Here is a 20832-nt window from a genome sequence, read left to right on the forward strand (position 1 = left end):
GGGGCTCTGTGCTGACAGCTCAGAGCCTGGAGCCTGCTTCGGACTCTGTGTCTCCCTCTCTCTTTGCCCCTCCCCGGCTCACGTTCTGTCTCTCTCTGTGTCTCAAAAATAAATAAATGTTAAAAAAAAATTAAAAATAAATGAAAAGTTGAATCACCATATTGTACACCTGAAACTAATATAACACTGTATGTTAATGATACTGGAACTAAAATTAAATTGAAAAAAAAAAAAGATTGTAATTGTTTTCTAGTCAACCTCTCTTGACTACTGCTAAACTGGGAAGCATTTAGATTTTTCTGACTACAGAATCCATCCTGACTCCCTGATAATATAGGGCAGGGGTCAGCAAATCATACCTTACAGGTCTGTTCTGTAAATAATCTGCAATCTGTTCTGTAAATAATCAAGTTTTATTGGAACACAACCACACTCACTCATTTGCATACTGTCAATGGCTGTTTTCATGCCACAATAGCAAAGTTGAGTAGTTATTTTAGCAAAGACTAAATTATTTACCTGTACCTTCTGGTCATTTACCAAGAAAAATTTGTGATCCTTAATCTACAAGAATCTCTAAATCAGTGATTCTCAATGGAAGTACTGTTGGCATTTAGGATAGAACAAGTCCAGGTGCGCCAACAGTTCAGTTGGTTAGGCATCCGATTCGTGACTTCAGCTCAGGTAATGATCTCATGAGTTCAAGCCCTGTACAGGGCTCTGTGCTGACAGTACAGAGCCTGCTTGGGATTCTGTCTCCCTCCCTCTCTTCCTTCCCCCACGTCGCCCCTGCTTGCTCTCTCTCTCTCTCTAAATAAACTTAAAAAAAAAAAAAAAAAAAGAACAAGTCTTCATTGTACAGAGTTGTCCCTTGGTGTGCAGGACAGTCACCATTTCTAGTCCTCAACCATGATCGTCCTCCTCATCCCAATCATTATGACAGAAAACTTTCATTTAAAAAAAAATTTTTTAATGTTTATTTATTTTTGAAGGAGAAAGAAACAGAGCATGAGCCTGAAAGGGGCTGAGAGAGAGAAGGAGACACAGAATCCAAAGCAGGCTCCAGGCTCTGAGCTGTCAGCACAGAGCATGATGCAGGGCTCAAGCTCACCAACTATGAGATCATGATCTGAGCTGAAGTTGGATGCTTAACTGAGCCAACCAGGCGGCCCGAAAACTTTCATTTTAAAAATTCTCAGGGTCACCTGGTGGCTCAGTCAGTTAAGCATCTATCTGACTCTTGGTTTTGGCTCAGGTCATGATCTCACGTGCAGTGCAGAGCCTGCTTGAGGTTCTCTCTCTCCCTCCCTCTTTGCCCCTCCCCCACTCATGCTGTCTCTGTCTCTCTCAAAATAAATAAATAAATTTAAAAAAGAAACTTTTAGGGGCGCTTGGGCGGCTCAGTCGGTTGAGCGTCTGACTTCGGCTCAGGTCATGGTCTCGCAGTTGAGTTCGAGCCCCACGTCACGCTCTGTGCTGACGGCTTGGAGCCTGGGGCCTGCTTCTGATTCTGTGTCTCCCTCTGTCTCTGCCCCTTCCCTGTTCAAGCTCTGTCTCTGTCTCAAAAATAAATAAACACTAAAAAAAAATTTTTTTTTTAAAGAAACTTTTAGGGCACCTGGCTGGCTCAGTCAGTTAAGCATCTGACTTCGGTTCAGGTCATGATCTCGTGGTTCACAAGTTCGAGTCCCACATCAGGTTCTATGCTGAGAGCTCAGAGCCTGGAGCCTGGTTCAGATTCTGTGCCTCCCTCTCTCCCTGCCCCTCCTTTGCTTGCACGCTGTCTCTTTCTCTCTCAAAAATAAATTTAAAAAACATTAAAAAAAAAAAACTTAAAAAATAAAAATAAAAATTCCTTGTAGATCACCACCAAATTGAAAATCTTCTGCCTTAGACACAAATGACAACACATAAGCCAAATCCAGCCAACCAAAGTATTTTGTTGAATCACGCTTAGTTTTTTAAAAATGTATGAGTCTAAATTCCTTTAGATCAAAATCAACAAACTCCTTTTTTTTTCTGATAAACAAAGACAGAAACTGTACGGCTAGTGCATGAAATATTTCCTATCCAGCCTTTTACAGAAAAAAAGTGTCACCATGGGCTTTACACAGTCCTCTGTACTCCCTATTTAATTACACTCAATTATTTATATATATATAACCTATCTGGTCTCTGTAGACATTTACATTTGAGACCCCTACACAGGTCAACCTTTCCTGCTATACTACTTCTTTCTATACTATGTTGCTAATAAGCATAGTAAGATTATCAAGTATAGTACTGGGTTTTAAGCATTTCCCAGAGAGTAAGTAAAAATTCCATAAACACCCATTTTAAGCTTTAAATATACGGTGTCTAAAGATCTGAATACTCAGTTTAGTTTTACATTACTTAACTTGAATTTCATATTAAAACAGTATAAATAAAATATCAGGAACACCTAAATACTTTCAACCTTCAGGTTTTCATGTCACCTTTAATAAAAATCACCAAAGGAAAAAACAATCACCACAGGGAAAAATGTATGTTAAACCAGTCTACTAGAATATTTCAAATCAAATGAAAGCATATAGGTAAAAGATAAAAAGCTCCATAAGAACAATTCATTGATTCATACTTACTCCTTCATTTCTTTGGATGGGGAATTACATGCAGGAAGGAATGCTGCCGGGCTACTTAGTTTATCCAGTGTACATGCTGTTCCTATGGCGCGTACCACTAACCCAGATTCGCCTTCCAGATCAAAACATTGTAAGTACCCAACAACTGCATTTCCTCTCATTTCAAGTACTTTCAAGCCAATCTTCCTCTGCAGTTCACCTACAAAAAAAGGAAGAAAACTCATTCTGCTTCAGATCTTGACATTACATGATATAAGACTGGATATGGTAGCAATAAAAAAAGACTTGGAAAAAATCACAGATTTTTAGAACTTGAAAAGAACCTAATAGATTATCTGCTCCAACCTCCTACATTTCAGGGAGGTAAGATATTACTAGTGGCACTTTACAGATGCGGCAAGTTAAGATTCACTCATTCATGCATTCATTTACCAAATAATTTTTGGTTGTGTACTATGTGCCTGGCATTCTTCCTTTCTTCTAAGTGCTAGAAACACAGAGGTGAACAAAAAAGATATATTATTTAATATAGTAACTATAACATTATATATTAGGTATAAATATATTTATACTGATTCATAAATATTGTTTGGTATATTCATTAATATGTAATATTAATGTAATATAAAGGTGTTTATAATTTATATTTAAAACAAATTTATTATATGTAAGTATAAAATATTTATATTTATTAAACATAATATTTACACTTATTGTCAGATATATATGTAAATTTATATCCATGTAAATTTACATATACATACAAATTTTAAATGGTAAACAAGTTCCTCAAAGAAAAATAAAGAAACATAATGGGGTAAGAGTGTCAGGGAAAAATACAGGGAGCTACACCAAGTTGTCAGAGAAGGACTATGAAAAGGCAACAAAAAACTTTAGACAGAGTACCTAAACTCTGACTACAAAGAAATGCTAGAGGAAGGAAAACTAGAACCCAGTTCCCTACTTCCTTGCTCAGGGTTCTTTCTACCAGGCCACTTTATGAGCACAAATTCCTTTGTCTACCTAGTTAAGAAGGAAATACAAGCTTCTGGTTCAGACTTCCTCTTATAAAATGGCAATGCAGGTATGTTCAGGAAGATGGGGCCAAGGGTAGGGAATCAGTCATTCATAATTCATAGCCCTCACTGTTAACTTTCAGGTAGCATGTCAAAAGGAAGTAAAAATTGTAACAGTGTTAAATAAATCAGTAAGAAAGTTTGTTTTTGTTTTTTTAAATACCTGACATTAAAGAAATGAGTCTCTGTCTGGCCTCATTTGATGCCCTTGGTGTACGAATTCGATCAATCCATTGATATTCTGGGTCTTCATTGACTACAAGCTCTTCTACAAACCCATGAATTATTACAGCTCTATAGCACTTTGGAATAGATGTTGCTGTTAAAAGAAATTACCTGTTATGCTTCTATTTATCACAAGATTAAATTCAATTTAAAACAATTTACAACTAAGTTCTTACCTTTTGAATATATAATACAAGAATGCCTTTTACTGTGCTAATTTCAATGTAATCATAATAGTTATACTTCCAATCAGTCTTCTAAGTTCCATATTATTCTTAGAAATAATCATTTTCTTTAATGAGACCTCTCATCTTTCTTACAGCAAACACAGTAGAAACAAATCGTATTTTTATAATTTAGAAAACAGCTATAGACAACCTTAAACAGCATTCAATACAAAGTTTAAAAAACCAAAATTAAAGTCATCTGGTTAATCATTAAAAAAATAGGCAGAAAGTGGATAATGAATACAAAACACTTTATTCAAAGTACTTTGAAAAAGTTCTGTACAACACATATTGCAGCCTCAAAAATCAAACTATTACCTTTCTGACATAATCTGAGGAGTCATAAAGCCCTGCAGTTTCCAATAATCCATGGCCATATGGCCAACTGGTTCGGCAGTCTATACTACATAACAAACTCATTTAATATATAGAATTTCAAATGTCATTAGATTTAAAATAAGATCTAGTCAGATTCAAAAAGGGGAGAACCTAAAACCAACAAACAAAAACAACAACAACAACAACAAAAAGGGGGGGTGCGGGGGGAAAACCTGAGAACATCTACACCAAACTAGTCTCTTAAAATGGGTATCATCCATGCCTTAAAGCTAACTCAACTACTTAGGAGTTTTCAACCCTATGAATCGAGGCTGGTTGTGACTGCCCACATCTGCCAATGCCAGCCCATACTACGTGGCACTTGAGGGACTGTAACTGTAGATGCCTACTGAATTTTGGATAGCACCACAAGGTTTGGCTAGAGTGCTCTGCTCCTATCTTACAGTGTCTTATACTACAGTAAAATAACAATGGATTTTTCTTTTTCTTTTGACAGTTATATATAGTTCATTATAGTCAGTCATATCTTTTTCACATTTGACAAGAGCTACTTGTTCTAATTCATAAAAGAAAAACTTAATAAGCACTAAAATATTCATCTCTGTGAAAATAATGAAGATATGTGAAAATTATTTCAGAGCTTGTTTTTCAGAGGTTGCCCTACTGGACAAGAGTAAAATTTGCATTAGATGAGTGGCTGCAAGCTTCTCCATAAGTTTGTGTCCAATAATAATGCTTGGCAAGGCCACTAGAGTCTTCAAAATACACATGTCCACCCACCACAAATGGCTCCATATCTCTATTATCTAATTTTAGACAGCCCATTCCGCATAAATCTAATTATGTCACACATGTAGCCTCATCAAATTTGTTTCCCCAAATGTAGATATGAGAGTGTGGATTTTTTTTCATTGATTGTGAAAGTACAAGTCCATCTCCCCTTATGTTGCTGCTGACTACTGACAATCAGCTGACATCAAGGTAGCATATGCTACTGTTCAGATACAGAATCACCTGTTTTAGAACATCATGCTTACACATAAGCAGTTCAGCAAGGCAGTGATTTTCTTTCAATAGGTGGCCTAGATGAACTATGGACTCTTCCTGTTCACCATACAGTATAGGCAGGTATAGGCTTATTCCCTTAGTTGTTTGGTTTTCAGGTAAGACTGTGGCAAATGCTAGCACATTTTGCATTTCCAGACCACAGTCACTAGGATATCACTTCTCTAAGGATGAATTAATTTGTAGCATTCCTGAAAAAAAACATTCTACCTGTATTTTCAAACTTGTTTCTAGTCATTCTTAGATATTTCGGAGTTGTATTATTATGTGGTGCTTTAGCAATCAATTCTCCACCTTTGGACCCAATATTTATTAACATAAGATTTAAGTAAACAAGATTAAGTTGTTTCATTAATATATGGATTGTTATTTAAAATTCTGGAAAGAACCCAAAATCTTCACCAGTCACTCTTTCTACTGGCATTAAGCAACTGTTACCAGCAATGTTTAATGTGATTCCTTCCAGAGTCTGGAGTAGAGGCTGGAGTACAAGCCAGAGTAGGGTCAGGAAGAGTGATCTCCTTCCTGCTGCCTCACAAACTCCTCTGACCTCGTAGGCATGATAACCATGCATACCTCATGTCCCACTGGACTATTCTAACAAAAATTTCTATGAACTCAAAAAAAAAAAAAAAAAAAAAAAAAGATTGCATTTACTTTAAAATCAGATAAATAGTCCCCAGAGCTACAATAATTGTTTCTAAGAAATTAATAATTTTCTCTTTGGCATTAAAACCAAAGTATTATAGGTTTTCCATTAGCTTTATGAAATATTTGATTTCCTATATTTAAAAGTTAAGTTTCCTGTTAAATGAGAAATAAAATGTGTTTACTTACTGCAAAAGAATTTGACTCCACATGATGACTGCCTAAATCGATTTAAATCATTGAAGAGGTCTACTTTTACAACTACATTGATTTCCCCACGGATACCTAGAATTTCAAAAGGAAATCAAGTTTCTACGTTAACAAAATAAAGCACAACTAAATAATCCAGCAAATGAATGCCAAGTGATGATTTAAAGATAATGTATTAATCAGGGTGCCTGGGTGGCTTAGTCAGTTAGGCGTCTGACTTCAGCTCAGTTCACAATCTCCTAGTTCCTGTGTTTGAGTCCCACATTGGGCTCTCTACTGTCAGTACAGAGCCTACTTCAGATCCTCTGTCTCCTTCTCTGTCTGTCCCCACTTGTTCTCTCTCTTTCAAAATAAATAAATAAACTTAAAAAAAAAGAATTAAAAAAATAACATATCAATCATAATAGCAATGCTTTGTTTACTAATTATGTTCATTGTAAGTAATTTATTACATTTTCTGAAGAACATGTATCCACTAAAGAATGAATAGAATTTTCATTTCTATTACAAGTCTCTACTTATTTGAATCAAGTGTAACTGGAAAGGAGCCCCATTTAAAGTGATGACAACGATGATGATGATGATGATGAAGGTAACAAGTGAGCATGGATAACATTCTAAATGCTTTATAAGTAGTATCTCAAAGTGCTCACACCAACCCAGTAAGGCAATTTCCGTAGTACTATCATCTTCACGTTACAGAGGAAGACATTAAAGTTTAATAAAAGTTAAATAATTTGCAGTGTCAATAACTAGTTAAGTAGTACAGCCAGGATTAGAAGTCAGATCTTTATGATCCCAGAGTAAATGGTCTTAACAACTAATGGAAGAATCTGATTTAACACAAAAGTTTCATTCTTTTCAATGAATGTAGTAAGTTAAAATGAGCTAAGAAATTCCAAAAATAAGGGTTTTCAACATGACCTAATAAATAAAAATGACCCAGTCTCTATCTCTTAACATTCACTAAATATTTTTACTGGACTGTCCTGACTTCATGTCAAATTCATACTTATTGAAGAAGGCCTTCTAAGAGTGACTTGCTCATTTACCCACTGAAATAAGAGATTACATTCCTAACAAAGGGTCCATAAATATATTAAACCAATTATAAACAGTATTTAATATAAAATATTTAGAAAATTCATTCATTCATACTGCTATGCCTTTAATCCAAGCCCAGATTAATTCTCCAGTGGCTTGTTTTATTGGTAATTTACTATGGGATTGGATTTTATTTCCTAACTACAAAGATAATACATTTACATAGAAAAAAGTAAAAGAGGAAAAGAAGAAAAATAGGATTACAGTCCAGAAATAAAACTATCCAAGAATAAACATTTTATTATGTATTCTGCCAATTTATCCAATGATATCACATATATTCAATTCTTTTGTTTTTAAACAAATATGGAATCATCCTATAATAATGTTTTATAATCTGAATTCTATAAAATTTTACAATTTCACAAATCCTTTTATTTCCTTATGCCATTGTATTCTTAAAACACGCATTTTGTTCTGGCTGTATAATTCATGGTCTATATATGCTCTAATTTATTTAAGTAAATCCTCTTTTCCAATACATTTTACCATTGTAAACATTAATAAATAATAATAGGATCTAAGTATCACAATAAACACACTCTTACATAAATCTCAGCAAACATCTTAATTTTCTTATAATAAACTACTATCAATGGAATTGCCAGGTCAAAAATGTAAAACAGGCAGAAAGATGCTAGACTGTAGAGAGGAACATCTGCCAGCTCTTTACGGGTCCATCTGTCATTCTAAAAGAACGGTATATTTGCAGGCTGGCAGTTCTCAAACGTTTTAATGACAGGACCACTTTTACAATCTTAGAAATTATCGAAGACCTCAAAGAGATTTTATTTACACGGGTCATCTATCAACATTTACCATGTTATAATTAAAATTAAAATTTAGAATGAAAATTAAAATTAAAGCTGAGAATTTTTTAAAATATTACTATAAACATTTTTATAAAAATAACTATTTTGAAAACCAAAAAAAATTAGTAAAATAGCACTGTTACATTTTTGTAATTTTCTATAATGTCTAGCTTAATAGAATACAGTTAGATTCTCATTTCTGCTCTGCATTCAATGTGTGGTAACACCATACATCATAAAACCTCTAGAAAACTCCACTGTACACTTGTAAGAAAGTGAGAATAAAAATGGCAAATGACATGTAAGTATCATATTAAAACTTCTCATCTCCCTCATAGAACCTGTGCAGGGACCCCTAGGTGTCCCCAGACCACACTTTGAGAACCCTGCTTTAGGCAACAAAAAACCTGAAGAATTTTTAAGCAGAAAAATATCAACATTATCCACTTGAAAATGTTTCAGAAATAGTACCAATGTTAGATGATTTTTAAATAATGCATTAACTTACTATACTGCATATATTTAGAAGGGATTACTTCAAATTATGTTCACAAAAATAACAATTCTACCAATAATACTTTAGGACTATTAAAGAAAACATCTTTTAAAGATATTTTAAAACCACCACGTGTAGCACAAAAGTGTTTAAGGATAAATTTTTAAAACTATGATTTATTTTCTTAAAATATACTCCTTACCATGTATGGTATCATAAATTGGAAACCACCCTGAGATGACTGTTGCAGCTTCACTGTAGAGTAAAGGGTCAATATCAATGTACACTTTACCAATGGCATCATTTGCACTGTATGTGTCATGGTCAAGAACTGTGATCTGTAGAGGTTCATCTTGTAAATCTTCATCGTCCACCTAAAAGTATACCTTAAAATTAAATCTCTTAATTTAAAAATCTTCATTACCATAAATATATACATATGACAAATGTAAAAGATTACTTATTTCTGGAAAAAAAAAGTACAGATTGATCTCTAAGCACAAAGGTAAAGGGATTAATTTGCACAAAAGTTGTAACCCCTTCTCCTATAAAAGATGCCAAATTTCTAAAGAAAAAAAAGTACAATTTGCCTCCAGGCACAAACATAAGATGATTAACACCCAAAAGGTTTTAATTTCCTTTTCTACATAGTTATTCAGTGTTTCACTACTCTGCTTATAACGTCAAGCAAAAATGCTTAAGGAATGTCAAAACAGCTTCCATAGATTACCTACAGGAGAGCAAGGATGATAACGAGAACAATGATACCATAAATTCTAAAGACAATTTCGCAGAGTAAAACTGTAGGCAAAACTGGGGCGCCTGGCTGGCTCAGTCTGGGGAGCATGCAACTCTCGATCTCAGGGTTGAGTTTGAGTCCCATGCTGGGTGTGAAGATTGCTTAAAAAAAATTAAGAAGGAATTATTGTTGATAGCACTGATGTAATAATGTAACTGGATGATTAGCTTTCAAAAAACAAGGTCCTTCTCTAAAAATTAAAAATTTATGAATGATATTGCATAATATTTTGAATATTATTTGTAAGAAAAAACAATTTAAGTTCATGAGTTAAGTAAATGAAATAAATGTCTATTCTCTCTCCTTTTACTTATTATCAATTACTTATCACATGCCAAGCAAGCACTAGCTATAAAGAGGGACTACAATGGAAAATGCAATGGACTAAATGTTTCTATCCCCTGAAAATCTATATGTTGAAGCCCTAATCCCCAACATGATGTTATTTGGAGATGGGGAGGTAATTAGGTCATAAGGGCAAAGACCTCATGAATGGGATTAGTATCCTTATAAGAAAGACAGGGAGAGATGATCTCTCCCGGCCATGTGAGGACATAGCAAGAAGACAACTGTCTACAAACCAGAAAGAGGGACCTCACTAGAACAAAACCATGATGGTCCCTGATCTCAGACTTCCCAGGATCCAGAAATGTGAGAAATAAAATGCTATTGTTTAAGCCAGCCAGTCTATGGTATTCTGTTACCGGCAGCCCAAACTGACTAAGGCAAAGAATGAGGCAAAAAGAGATTTCTCCCTTATGGAAGACATGCTCACTATTTTGGCTGCCCTCCTCTGCATACCATTCCATCCTCTAACTTGCTGGTTCTCCTCATCAAAGGTAGTGGTTAGATTGAACACAATATTATAGATATTAGTAAGACAAGGACAAAATATAAAAGGATTATTATTTCCTATAATTAAAATATTATACTTTTTAAATGCAGCCTATGGATGTTTGTCATTACAGCAGACACACCATACTGTCAAGACAGAGTTTGTGAGCCAAAAAAAAAAAAAAAAAAAAAAGAGTCTGTGGTTAACTAAAATCCCTGTATCTTCCTTACATATGCTTTGGTCAAGTGATAGCTCTGCAGTCGTACACTTTGGTTAGTTTTTTAACTTAATTATGAAATATCATGCCTTTCCCCACCCCCATTCAATTTCTTATTGATTTTAGGCTAACAGTCCAACTTCTGAAGATTATTTAAGTATTAAAGTATAAGAAGGAATTATTGTTGATATCACTAATGTAATAATGTGGATGATTCACTTTCAGAAAAGAGGGTCCTGGGGCGCCTGGGTGGCTCAGTCGGTTAAGTGTCCGACTTCGGCTCAGGTCATGATCTCGCGGTCCGTGGGTTCAAGCCCCGCGTCGGGCTCTGTGCTGACAGCTCAGAGCCTGGAGCCTGTTTCAGATTCTGTGTCTCCCTCTTTCTCTGACCCTTCCCTGTTCATGCTCTCTCTCTGTCTCAAAAATAAATAAATGTTAAAAAAAAAAAAGAGGGTCCTTCCCTATAAGTCAGACATAATTAAAAATTTATGGATGATATTGCATAATATTTTGAATTTGCCTTGAAATATTCCTCCCACTCCACTGATCACCACCTATCCTGTATTCCATTTTACTCCAGCTCTTTCTTCCAGCCTAGAATACTGATGTGATCACTGGAACTCCATCTGCTAAAGTGGAGGCTAACGCAACCATGAATATGGAAGCCACAGGCTGTGAATGATGGAAAAGAAAGACAAAAGGGTCCTGGGTTCCAAATGATTGCATGGAGCTTCCAAATACCATTACACTGCCTGGCGTAATATTTCTTTTACATGAAAGAAAACTAAACATCCATTTGTTCATGATATTTTTTTTTTTTAATTTTTTTTTAACGTTTATTTATTTTTGAGACAGGGAGAGACAGCATGAACGGGGGAGGGTCAGAGAGAGAGAGGGAGACACAGAATCTGAAACAGGCTCCAGGCTCTGAACTGTCAGCACGAGCCTGATGCGGGGCTTGAACTCACAGACCGAGCCTGATGCGGGGCTTGAACTCACAGACTGAGCCTGATGCGGGGCTTGAACTCACAGACCGCAAGATCATGACCTGAGCCGAAGTCGGACGCTCAACCGACTGAGCCACCCAGGCGCCCCTTGTTCATGATATTTATTTAAGAGTTCAGAACATATAAACTAAGGCCAATTACAACTGACAAAAAAGGTTTAAAAAGCATATAACAAACGTTAACTATAAACACAAAGTTTAAGAACATTTTTCAGGAGCACCTGGGTGGCTGAGTCAGTGAGGCATCTGACTCTTAGCTTCAGCTCAGGTCATGATCTCATAGTTCGTGAGTTTGAGCCCATGCTGAGCTTTGCATTGGCAGTACAGTCTGCTTGAAATTTTCTCTCCCCTCTCTCTCTGGCCCTCCCCCAACTCAGGCTAGCTCTCTGTCTCTCTCACACACACAATAAACATTTTTTAAAAAGGACATTTTTGGGGCACCTGGGTGGCTTAGTGGGTTAAACGTCCGACTCTTGGTTTCAACTCAGGTCATGATCTTGCAGTTTGTGATTTCGAGCCCCACGTCAGGCTCCGTGCTGAGAGTGCAGAGCCTGCTTGGGAATCTCTCTCTCCCTCTCTCTCTGCCCCTCCCCTGCTCTCTCTCTCTCTCCCAGAAGTAAACAAACTTATAAAAAAATTTTATGAAGGAACATTTTTCACACAATATACACTATTACCAGAAGTACTAGCCAAAATAGTAAACTTGGTAAATTTTAAGGGAAATGGCTAGTAACTTCAGTTACTAAATCTCATTAATATTATAAAAATCCCTTATTTCATAAAAATACAAATATATTATTTTCCAAAGTTATCTCAGCTACTTGAGTATTTTGCAGCTTTAAAAATTACTAGTACTGCATCATCAATAAAATGAAATATTCTTATGCCCCATATCATGAAGTTTACTAATACAAAATGCCCACCTCTTCCTACCATTCCAATAAAAAATGTAACTCACCAAAAATATTTTTTTTAAGTTTATTTATTTTTGAGAGAAAGAGAAAGAGTGAGCACACAAACAAAAAAGGGGCAGAAAGAGAGGGAGAAAGAGAATCCCAAGAAGACTTCACATCATCAGCACTGAGCCCCACACGGGGCCTGATCCCACAAACCACAAAATCATGACCTGAGCCAAAGTCAAGAGTTGGATGTTCAACAACCTGAGGAACCCAGGTGCCCCAACAAGACTATTTTTTTTTAACCATTTCTAAGGTTATGGAAGAAAGGAAAAAAGAAAAAGCCATCAAAATGAAGCTATATGAGCATCTGAATGTTTTGCTAGGATGATGAAAAACACTGTTATTCTAATTCCATCTGAAATCATGTAATCAAGTTTGTCTACTTTCTCTGATTCTTATATTCCACATTTTTACCTTAATACTTAGTTTAAAATGACAAAAAAGATTTTATGCATGTGCAAACTGATGCATTTTCAAAATACATAATGTCAATTTTAAAACAGCAAGGGGAAAAAATGTGTATATATATGTATATGTATATGTGTATGTATATGTATATATACATGTACATGTATATACGTATATATATGAAAGAAAACAGAAAGGGAATCAAAATGCTCCATGACAAAAAAATCAGTACAAAAGAACAAGGTTGGATTCACACGTTCTGATTTGAAAATTCACTACAAAGATACAGTAATCATAAAAGTATGGTAATAGCACAAGGATATATAAAACAATGGAACAGAATTGAGAGTCCAGAAATTAACTCATATACCTGTGTCCAACTGACTTTTGACAAAGGTACCAAAACCATTCTATGGGAAAAGAACAGTCTCTTCAACAAATGGTACTGAAACAACTAGATTTCCACATGCAAAAGAATGAAGTTGAACTCTCACTTCACAGTATTACAAAATTTAACTCCAAATGAATCAATGACCTAACAGATAAAATAACAGATAACAGATAAAAAAATAACAGATAAAATAACAGATAAAACAGATAAATAATAACAGATTATTATAATAGATAAAATAATAAAATCTTAGGAAAACATATGGTAGTGAATCTTCATAACCCCAAATTTGGCAACAGACTCTGATTTGAGACCGAAAGTGTGAGCAACAAAAGAAAAAGATAAATTGTACTGCAAAATTAAAAACACTTATGCATCAAAGGAAACTACCAAGAAAAATGAAAAGACAACCTACTGAATGCAGGAAAATAATTGCAAATCATAGATCTGATAAGAGTTTAATATTCAGAATATAAAAAACTTTTACGGGGCACCTGGGTGGCTCAGTTGGTTGAGCGACCAACTTCAGCTCAGGTCATGATCTCACAGTTTGTGGGTTCAAGCCCCGCGTTGCGCTCTGTCCTGATAGCTCACAGCCTTGAGCCTGCTTCAGATTCTGTGTCTCCCTTTCATCTCTACCCCTCCCCCACTCAAGCTCCGTCTCTCTCTGTCTCAGAAATAAACATTAAAAAAAATTTTTTCTTTAATTAAAAAAATAAAAATAAAAAGAACTTTCACAAGTTAACGACAAAAAAATAAACCATCCAACTTAAAAATGAGTAAAGGAGTAGGGCACCTTCGTGGCCCAGTGGGTTAAAGCATCCAACTTTTGTTCAAGTCATGATCTCACAGTTCGTGAGTTCAAGCCTCGCATCGGGGGGCTTAAAAATTTTTTTAATATTTATTTATTTTTGAGAGAGAGTGTAAATAGGGCAGGGGCAGAGAGAGAGGGAGACTCAGAATCTGAAGCAGGCTCCAGGACCTGAGCTGTCAGCACAGAGCCCATTACGGGGCTCAAATTCATGAACGGGAAGATCATGACCTGAGCCAAAGTTGGATGCTTTAGCCAACTGAGCCACTCAGGCACCCCCCACCCCCACACAAATTTTTAGTTGAGCAAGGAACTTGAACAGTTTTCCAGAGAAGACACACTGTGAAACACATGAAGAGAGACTCACCATTACTAGTCATTTCAAAATGCAAGTCAAAACCAATGACCTACAACATCACATCTACATTTTTCATATTAAGCTAGTCACCAAGTCCTGTGAAGTCTACCTCCTTAATGTCATCTCTAAATATCTTCTCTGGGGAGTTAAAACATGAGGTGGTAGTTCCAAGTTCAAGAAACTCAAATGGTCCTTAATCCTAAGAAATCATGTCACCTCATTCATGAGGAAAATGGATATGAAAATTACACTGCAAATGTCACTTCACACCTACTAGGATGGCTATGATTAAAAAAAAAGGGCGGGGGGGCGCCTGGGTGGCTCAGTCAGTTAAGCCTCCGACTTCGGCTCAGGTCATGATCTCACAGTTTGTGAGTTCGAGCCCTGCAGGCTCTGTGCTGACAGCTCGGAGCCTGGAGCCTGCTTCGGATTCTATGTGTCCCTCTCGCTGCCCTTCCCCGACTTGTGCTCTATCTGTGTCTCTCAAAAATAAATAAATGTTAAGAAAAAAATAATAACAGAAAAAAACAGGGGCACCTTTTAAGTCAATTAAGTATCCAATTCTTAATTTCAGCCCAGGTCATGATCTCACAATTCACGGGATTGAGCCTGCATCAAGCTCTGTTCTAACAGCACAGAACCTGCTTGGGATTCTCTCTCTCCCTCTCTCTCTGCCCTTCTCCTGCTCATATTCACTCTCTCTCTTTCTCTCTTTCAAAATACATAAACATTTAAATAAATAAATAAATAAATAGTTGGTCTTTTAAATTTAAAAAAAAAATAACAAAGCTTGACAAAGTTGTGGAAAACCTGGAACTCTCATTCATGCTGTTGGGAATGTAAAATGGTGCAGCCACTAGGGAAAAGTCTGGCAATTCCTCAAAAAGCTAAATATATAATTTATCATATGACCCAGCAATTCCACTTCTGGGCATATAACCAGAAGAACTGAAAACAGGGACTCAAACAGACACTTGTACACTAATGTTTATTGCAGTATTATCCACAGTAGCCAAAAAATGAAAACAATCTGAGTATCCATCAACAGATAAATGGATAAACAGTGACATACACATGCACAGAGGAATATTATTCAGCCATAAAACATAAAGAAATTCTAATACATGACACAACATGGATAGGCCTTGAAAACATTATGCTAAGTGAAAGCCAGACACAGACAAATATTGTATGATTCCACTTATATCTAATATAGGCAAATTCGAAGAGACAGAAAGTAGGTTAGATGTTATCAGAGTCTAGGAGAAGAGGGAATGGGGGTTATTGCTGAATGAATTTTTTTTTTTTTAATTTTTAACGTTATTTATTTTTGAGACAGAGAGAGACAGATGAGCCAGGGAGGAACAGAGAGAGAGGGAGACACAGAATCGGAAGCTGGCTCCAGGCTCTGAGCTGTCAGCACAGAGCCAATCCGTGAGATCATGACCTAAGGCCAAGTCAGGTGCTTAACTGACTGAGCCATCCAGGTGCCCCTGAATGAGTAATTTCTGTTTGGAGTGATGAAAAGTTTTAGAATAGTGATGTTTAGACAACACTGTGAAGGTAATTAATGCTATTAAATGATACTTAATAATGGTTAAAATGGCAACATTTTTTATATATACTTTTTATTACAACTTTTAAAAAATTTAATCTGTATACTGTTCTTAAGTGATTTTTGGTAACTGTTAGAATTACAGTAACGATAATATAATACTTCTGAGGGATTCTATTTTTTAAATGTTTTTATATTCATACACTATATTTTCTTAACATTATTTTTTAAAAACGCAATAGTCTTAGCAAAAAAAAAAAAAAAAATTTTATGGTGTAGGAAAACTACTATACCTGAAATAAAAAGTACTCCTACATTCCTAAGGGAAAAGGGTCACCTCTCACCTCCAAAAAAATATACTCAAAAATGCTGACATTTAAAAACTTACCTCAAGGAGCTTCAGTCAGTTAAGCGTCAGACTCTATTTCAGCTCAGGTCACAATTTCCCAGTTAGTGGAATCAAGCCCCACATTGGGCTCTGCACTGTCAGCAAAGCCCACTTGGGATTCTCTTTCTCCTTCCCCCATCTCTGCCACTTCTCCGCACACACATAAGCGCACTCTCTCTCAAAATAAATAAACTTAAAAAAAAATAATAAAATAATTAAAACTTACCTCAAATTTAAACCATTCTGAGTTCCACTGAGGGTTGAGGGACTTGAGATACACATCTGTTTTAAAGGTGGTATTACCAAATTTTACCTAAAAACAAATAAATGATCAAATATAAATATCAAAAAATGTGAATAAAAGTAAATTTTAACATCAGGCAAGCAATGGGGGGGGGGGGGGGAGGGGAGGGGGATGAACCATGAAGGAGGAAAAAAGGCAACTATCCCCTGAAATAAAAGAGAAGAAAGCACAGATGGGTCCAGTAAGTTCATAGGCTATACCTGAAATAAGAAATTACTCACTCTTCGACTAGCTCTACACAGAAATTAAAACCAGACTATTTTGTCAATATGAAAGAAGGAGTCAATATAGCCTTCAGGAATAAAAGTTCAGACAAAAGAGGAGTCTTAATGGCAGAGGACCAGCAAGAATAAAATCAGAAGGTAAAAAAGCCAGCTGACCATCCTCTCACCATCTCAGCATGAGAATCCAGAACTATAGCACATTATTGTGAGAACTTAGAAATAGCCTTGTGAGGGTCTGGGTGGCTCAGTCAGTTGAGCGTCCAACTCTTGATTTCAGCTCAGCTCATGATTTCACAATTTGTGGGTTCGAGCCCTGCATCAGCCTCCATGTTTAAAGTGCAGAGCCTGGTTGGGATTCTCTTTCTCCTCTCTCTGCTCCTCCCTGCTCACTCGCACACACCCTCTCTCAAAATAAACAAACTTAAAACATATATATGTATATGCCTTGTATTTTCCACTTCCCCGTTTTGTTATTTTTTTAAGCCCTTATTTGTGTGCACACATAATGATCAACAGCAAACCATTATCATTAAGGGTTTTATCTTCAGGAACAATGTAAGGGATTGTATGGGGAGACTATCTTATTTCATAGCCAGTCTTGGCATACACTACATCACAAAGATCCAAGGGGCACCTTGGTGGCTCAGTCAGTTAAACGTCTGACTCGATTTCAGCTCAGGTCATGATCTCACAGTTCATGATGAGATTGAGCCCTGCATCATAAAGCCCACTTGGGATTCCCTCTCCCCTTCTCTAGCTGTCCTTCCCACACTCGAGCATGCTCTCCCTCTCTCTCTCAAAATAAATAAACTTTAAATCACAAAGATCCAAAATAAGAAAGGAATGAAGAATGCAAAAAGCAAACTAAATCCCTGGGGCTTTCTTCAGACAAAGAATGGAGATTATAAAATCTGACTGAACCCGAGAAGTCGTCCAGAAGCTTAAAAGCAAAACAGCGAGGGAACTACTATTTCCTAGATGGTCTTGCCTTTCCTAAATTTGATCTCTGCCCTAATTCTATTAGTTTTTACCATTATCTTTCCTAACCTCTAAGTTCACTAAAGCTTATCCCCTTTAAGACAATACCCAGGACATAGTTTTGCATACTGTAGATTCTTAGTAAATGCTAGTTCAAGCAAATAATCTACGAAACCTCCTTTCCTTTTTGCAAGAAATCTCCATTGGTTTTATAATATTTGCTTTTGTTGTTCTATCAGTTCAGGAAATTTTCTAAAAGCAAAAAAAAAAAAAAAAAATTTATCTTCTGTATATTTTTCTAGGTGTTTTATCATTTAATTTGAATTATTAGGCACAATACCAAGTACTAAATATGTACTTAGGCAGCATAGTTAGAGGGTAGAAAAGGTTTAAGAAATTCAGTAAAAATAAGAACTTTTTGCATGGCAAAGTATATAAAAGGGGCACCTGGGTAGCTCAGTCAGTTAAGCATCCAACTTCAGCTTGCGTCATGACCTCAAGGCTCCTGAGTTCAAGACCCGCGTTGGGCTCTGTGCTGACAGCTCAGAGCGTGGAGCCTGCTTCAGTTTCTGTGTCTCCCTCTCTCTCTCTGCCCCTCCCCTGCTTGCACTCTGTGTGTGTGTCTCTCTCTCTAAAATAAACATTAGAAAAAATTTTTTAAAAAAATATAAGAAAGTCAAAAATAGGGGTGCCTGGCTGGGTCAGTCAGTGGAGCATGTGACTCTTACCATACTTTTGATCTTAACCAAAAGGACGAGAAGCAATGGGGCGCGAGCAACTCTTGATCGCAGGGCTGTGAGTTCAACCCCTCGTTGGGTGTAGAGATTACTTAAAAACAAAATCTTTTTTACATAAAGGAAGTCAAAGATAAACAAAACACTGAGACAAAGTATTTGCTAAATATGTACCAAACAGCTACTTTCCTCAATTTTTAATGAGCTCTTATAAAGCAATATGAAAAAGATCAACAACCCAACAAAAAAATGGGCAAAGGACATGAACAGACAATTCAAAGAAACAGAAATACAGATGGTTTTTATTTGTCTATTTAATATATATGTTTTTAAAGTACAGTTAACCCTTGAACAACATGGGTTTGAACAGCACGCATCCACTTTATAGGCAGATTTTTTCAGTAAATATACTTGAGAACTTTTTGGAGATTTGTGACAAATTGAAAAAACTCATAAACAAAATGAATAGCAAAAAACCCCCTAGAAATAGCAAATAAACTAAGAAACAGTTATGTCAGGAATGCATAAGATATATGTAAATACCAGTCTATTTTATCACTTACTACCATAAAATACACACTAACTATAAAAAGTTAAAACTGATCAAAACATGCAAAAAAAAAAAAAAAAAAAAAGACATAAGAGCATACACAATGCCATTTGCAGTTGAGAGAAATGTAAAGATGCAGTGTTAAATCATAACTGCATAAAATGAATTGTAGCACACACTGTAGTACTAGAATAATTTCATACCACTTCCTATTGCCACTGCCATGAGCCCAAGTGTTTTGAGTATCCACTTAAAACACTGTACCATGCTACCTATCTCCATGTGAGCAGTTCGTCTCTCCAGTAAATTGCATACTGCAGCACAAAGTAACCTCTTGCAGTTCTTGAGTATTTTTCATTGTGTTTAGTGTAATACTGTAATCCTTGAATAACATCATGGGACCCATACAAAGTGCCACTAGGGTTGCTTGAAGTGCTTCCAAGAATCAAAGAAAAGTCATGACATTAACAAGAAAAAGCTGAATTGCTTGATATGTACTACAGATCGAGTTTTACAGCTACAGTTGCCTGCTGCTTCAAGATAAACGAATCCAGCATAAGGACCACTGTAAATAGAGAAAATTCGTGAAGACACCGCTGCAGCTATGCCAACAGGTGCAAAAACCTTGCAGTTTTTGAAAAATACCTTTTTACTTCGTATTGAAAATGCAGCTTTTACATGGGTGCAGGATACACTACACTCTAATATGATTCAAGAAAAAAGTGAAGTCATTATATGACAACCTAAAGCAAAAGGAAGATGAAAGATCTAAAGCAGGATAATTTAATGCCAGCAAAGGATAGTATCTTGATTTTAGAAAGAGGACTGGCTTACAACATGTCAAGATAACAGGAGAAATAGCTGCCACCGACCAAAACACAGCAGACAAGTTCCCAGATGCCACTGAAAAAATCACTGAAAAGAAACCTGCCTGAACAGGTTTTTGATGCAGACACAAGTGCCTTATTCTGGTGGGGGGAAAAAAATCCCAAAAAGGGTATTTATTAGTAAGGAAGAGAAGCAAGCTCTGGGGTTTGAGGCAGGAAGGGATAGGCTAACTCTACTCTTTTGTGCAAATGCAGTCAAGTTTATGATCAGGACTGCCCTTATCTATAAAGCTGCTAATCCCTAAGCCTTGAAAGGAAAAGACAGACACCAGCTGCCAGTCTTTTGGTTATACAACAAGGTCTGGACAACAAGAATCCTTTTTCTGGATTGATTCCATTGATGCCTGAAGTCAGGAAATACCTTGCTTCTAAGGGACTGTCTTTTAAAGTTCTTTTGACATTGGACAATGTCTCTGGTCACCCAGAACCCCATTAGTTCAACACCAAGGGCATCAAAGTGATTTACTTGCCCCCAAATACAACATTTCTATAATCAGCCTCTAGATCAGGGGGGTCATAAGGACCTTTAAAGCTCATTACACATGGTGTTTTTTGGAAAGGATTGTCAACACTATGGAAGAGAATTCCACGAGAACATCATG

The 20832-nt window shown here is 36.2% G+C and overlaps 1 protein-coding gene and 1 pseudogene across 23 annotated transcripts in view; both read right to left on the reverse strand.

The window, feature by feature from the left end:
• C2CD5 (C2 calcium dependent domain containing 5) overlaps positions 1–20832 on the reverse strand; it is a 102918-nt gene that overhangs the window by 71092 nt on the left and 10994 nt on the right. For all 23 annotated transcript variants that reach the window (XM_078450030.2, XM_078450028.2, XM_078450025.2 and 20 more), the window contains exons 3-7: positions 16780–16866; positions 9029–9200; positions 6394–6489; positions 3864–4019; positions 2625–2823 (exon numbers count right to left, since the gene is read on the reverse strand). In XM_078450030.2, coding sequence (XP_078306156.1) covers positions 2625–2823; positions 3864–4019; positions 6394–6489; positions 9029–9200; positions 16780–16866 — 710 coding nt within the window. The remainder of the gene's footprint in view (positions 1–2624; positions 2824–3863; positions 4020–6393; positions 6490–9028; positions 9201–16779; positions 16867–20832) is intronic.
• Positions 4029–6158, reverse strand: LOC132694606 (leucine-rich repeat-containing protein 34 pseudogene; annotated as a pseudogene).

The sequence above is a fragment of the Panthera onca genome, chromosome B4, assembly GCF_046562875.1.
Source record: "Panthera onca isolate mPanOnc1 chromosome B4, mPanOnc1 haplotype 2, whole genome shotgun sequence".
NCBI lineage: Eukaryota > Metazoa > Chordata > Mammalia > Carnivora > Felidae > Panthera > Panthera onca.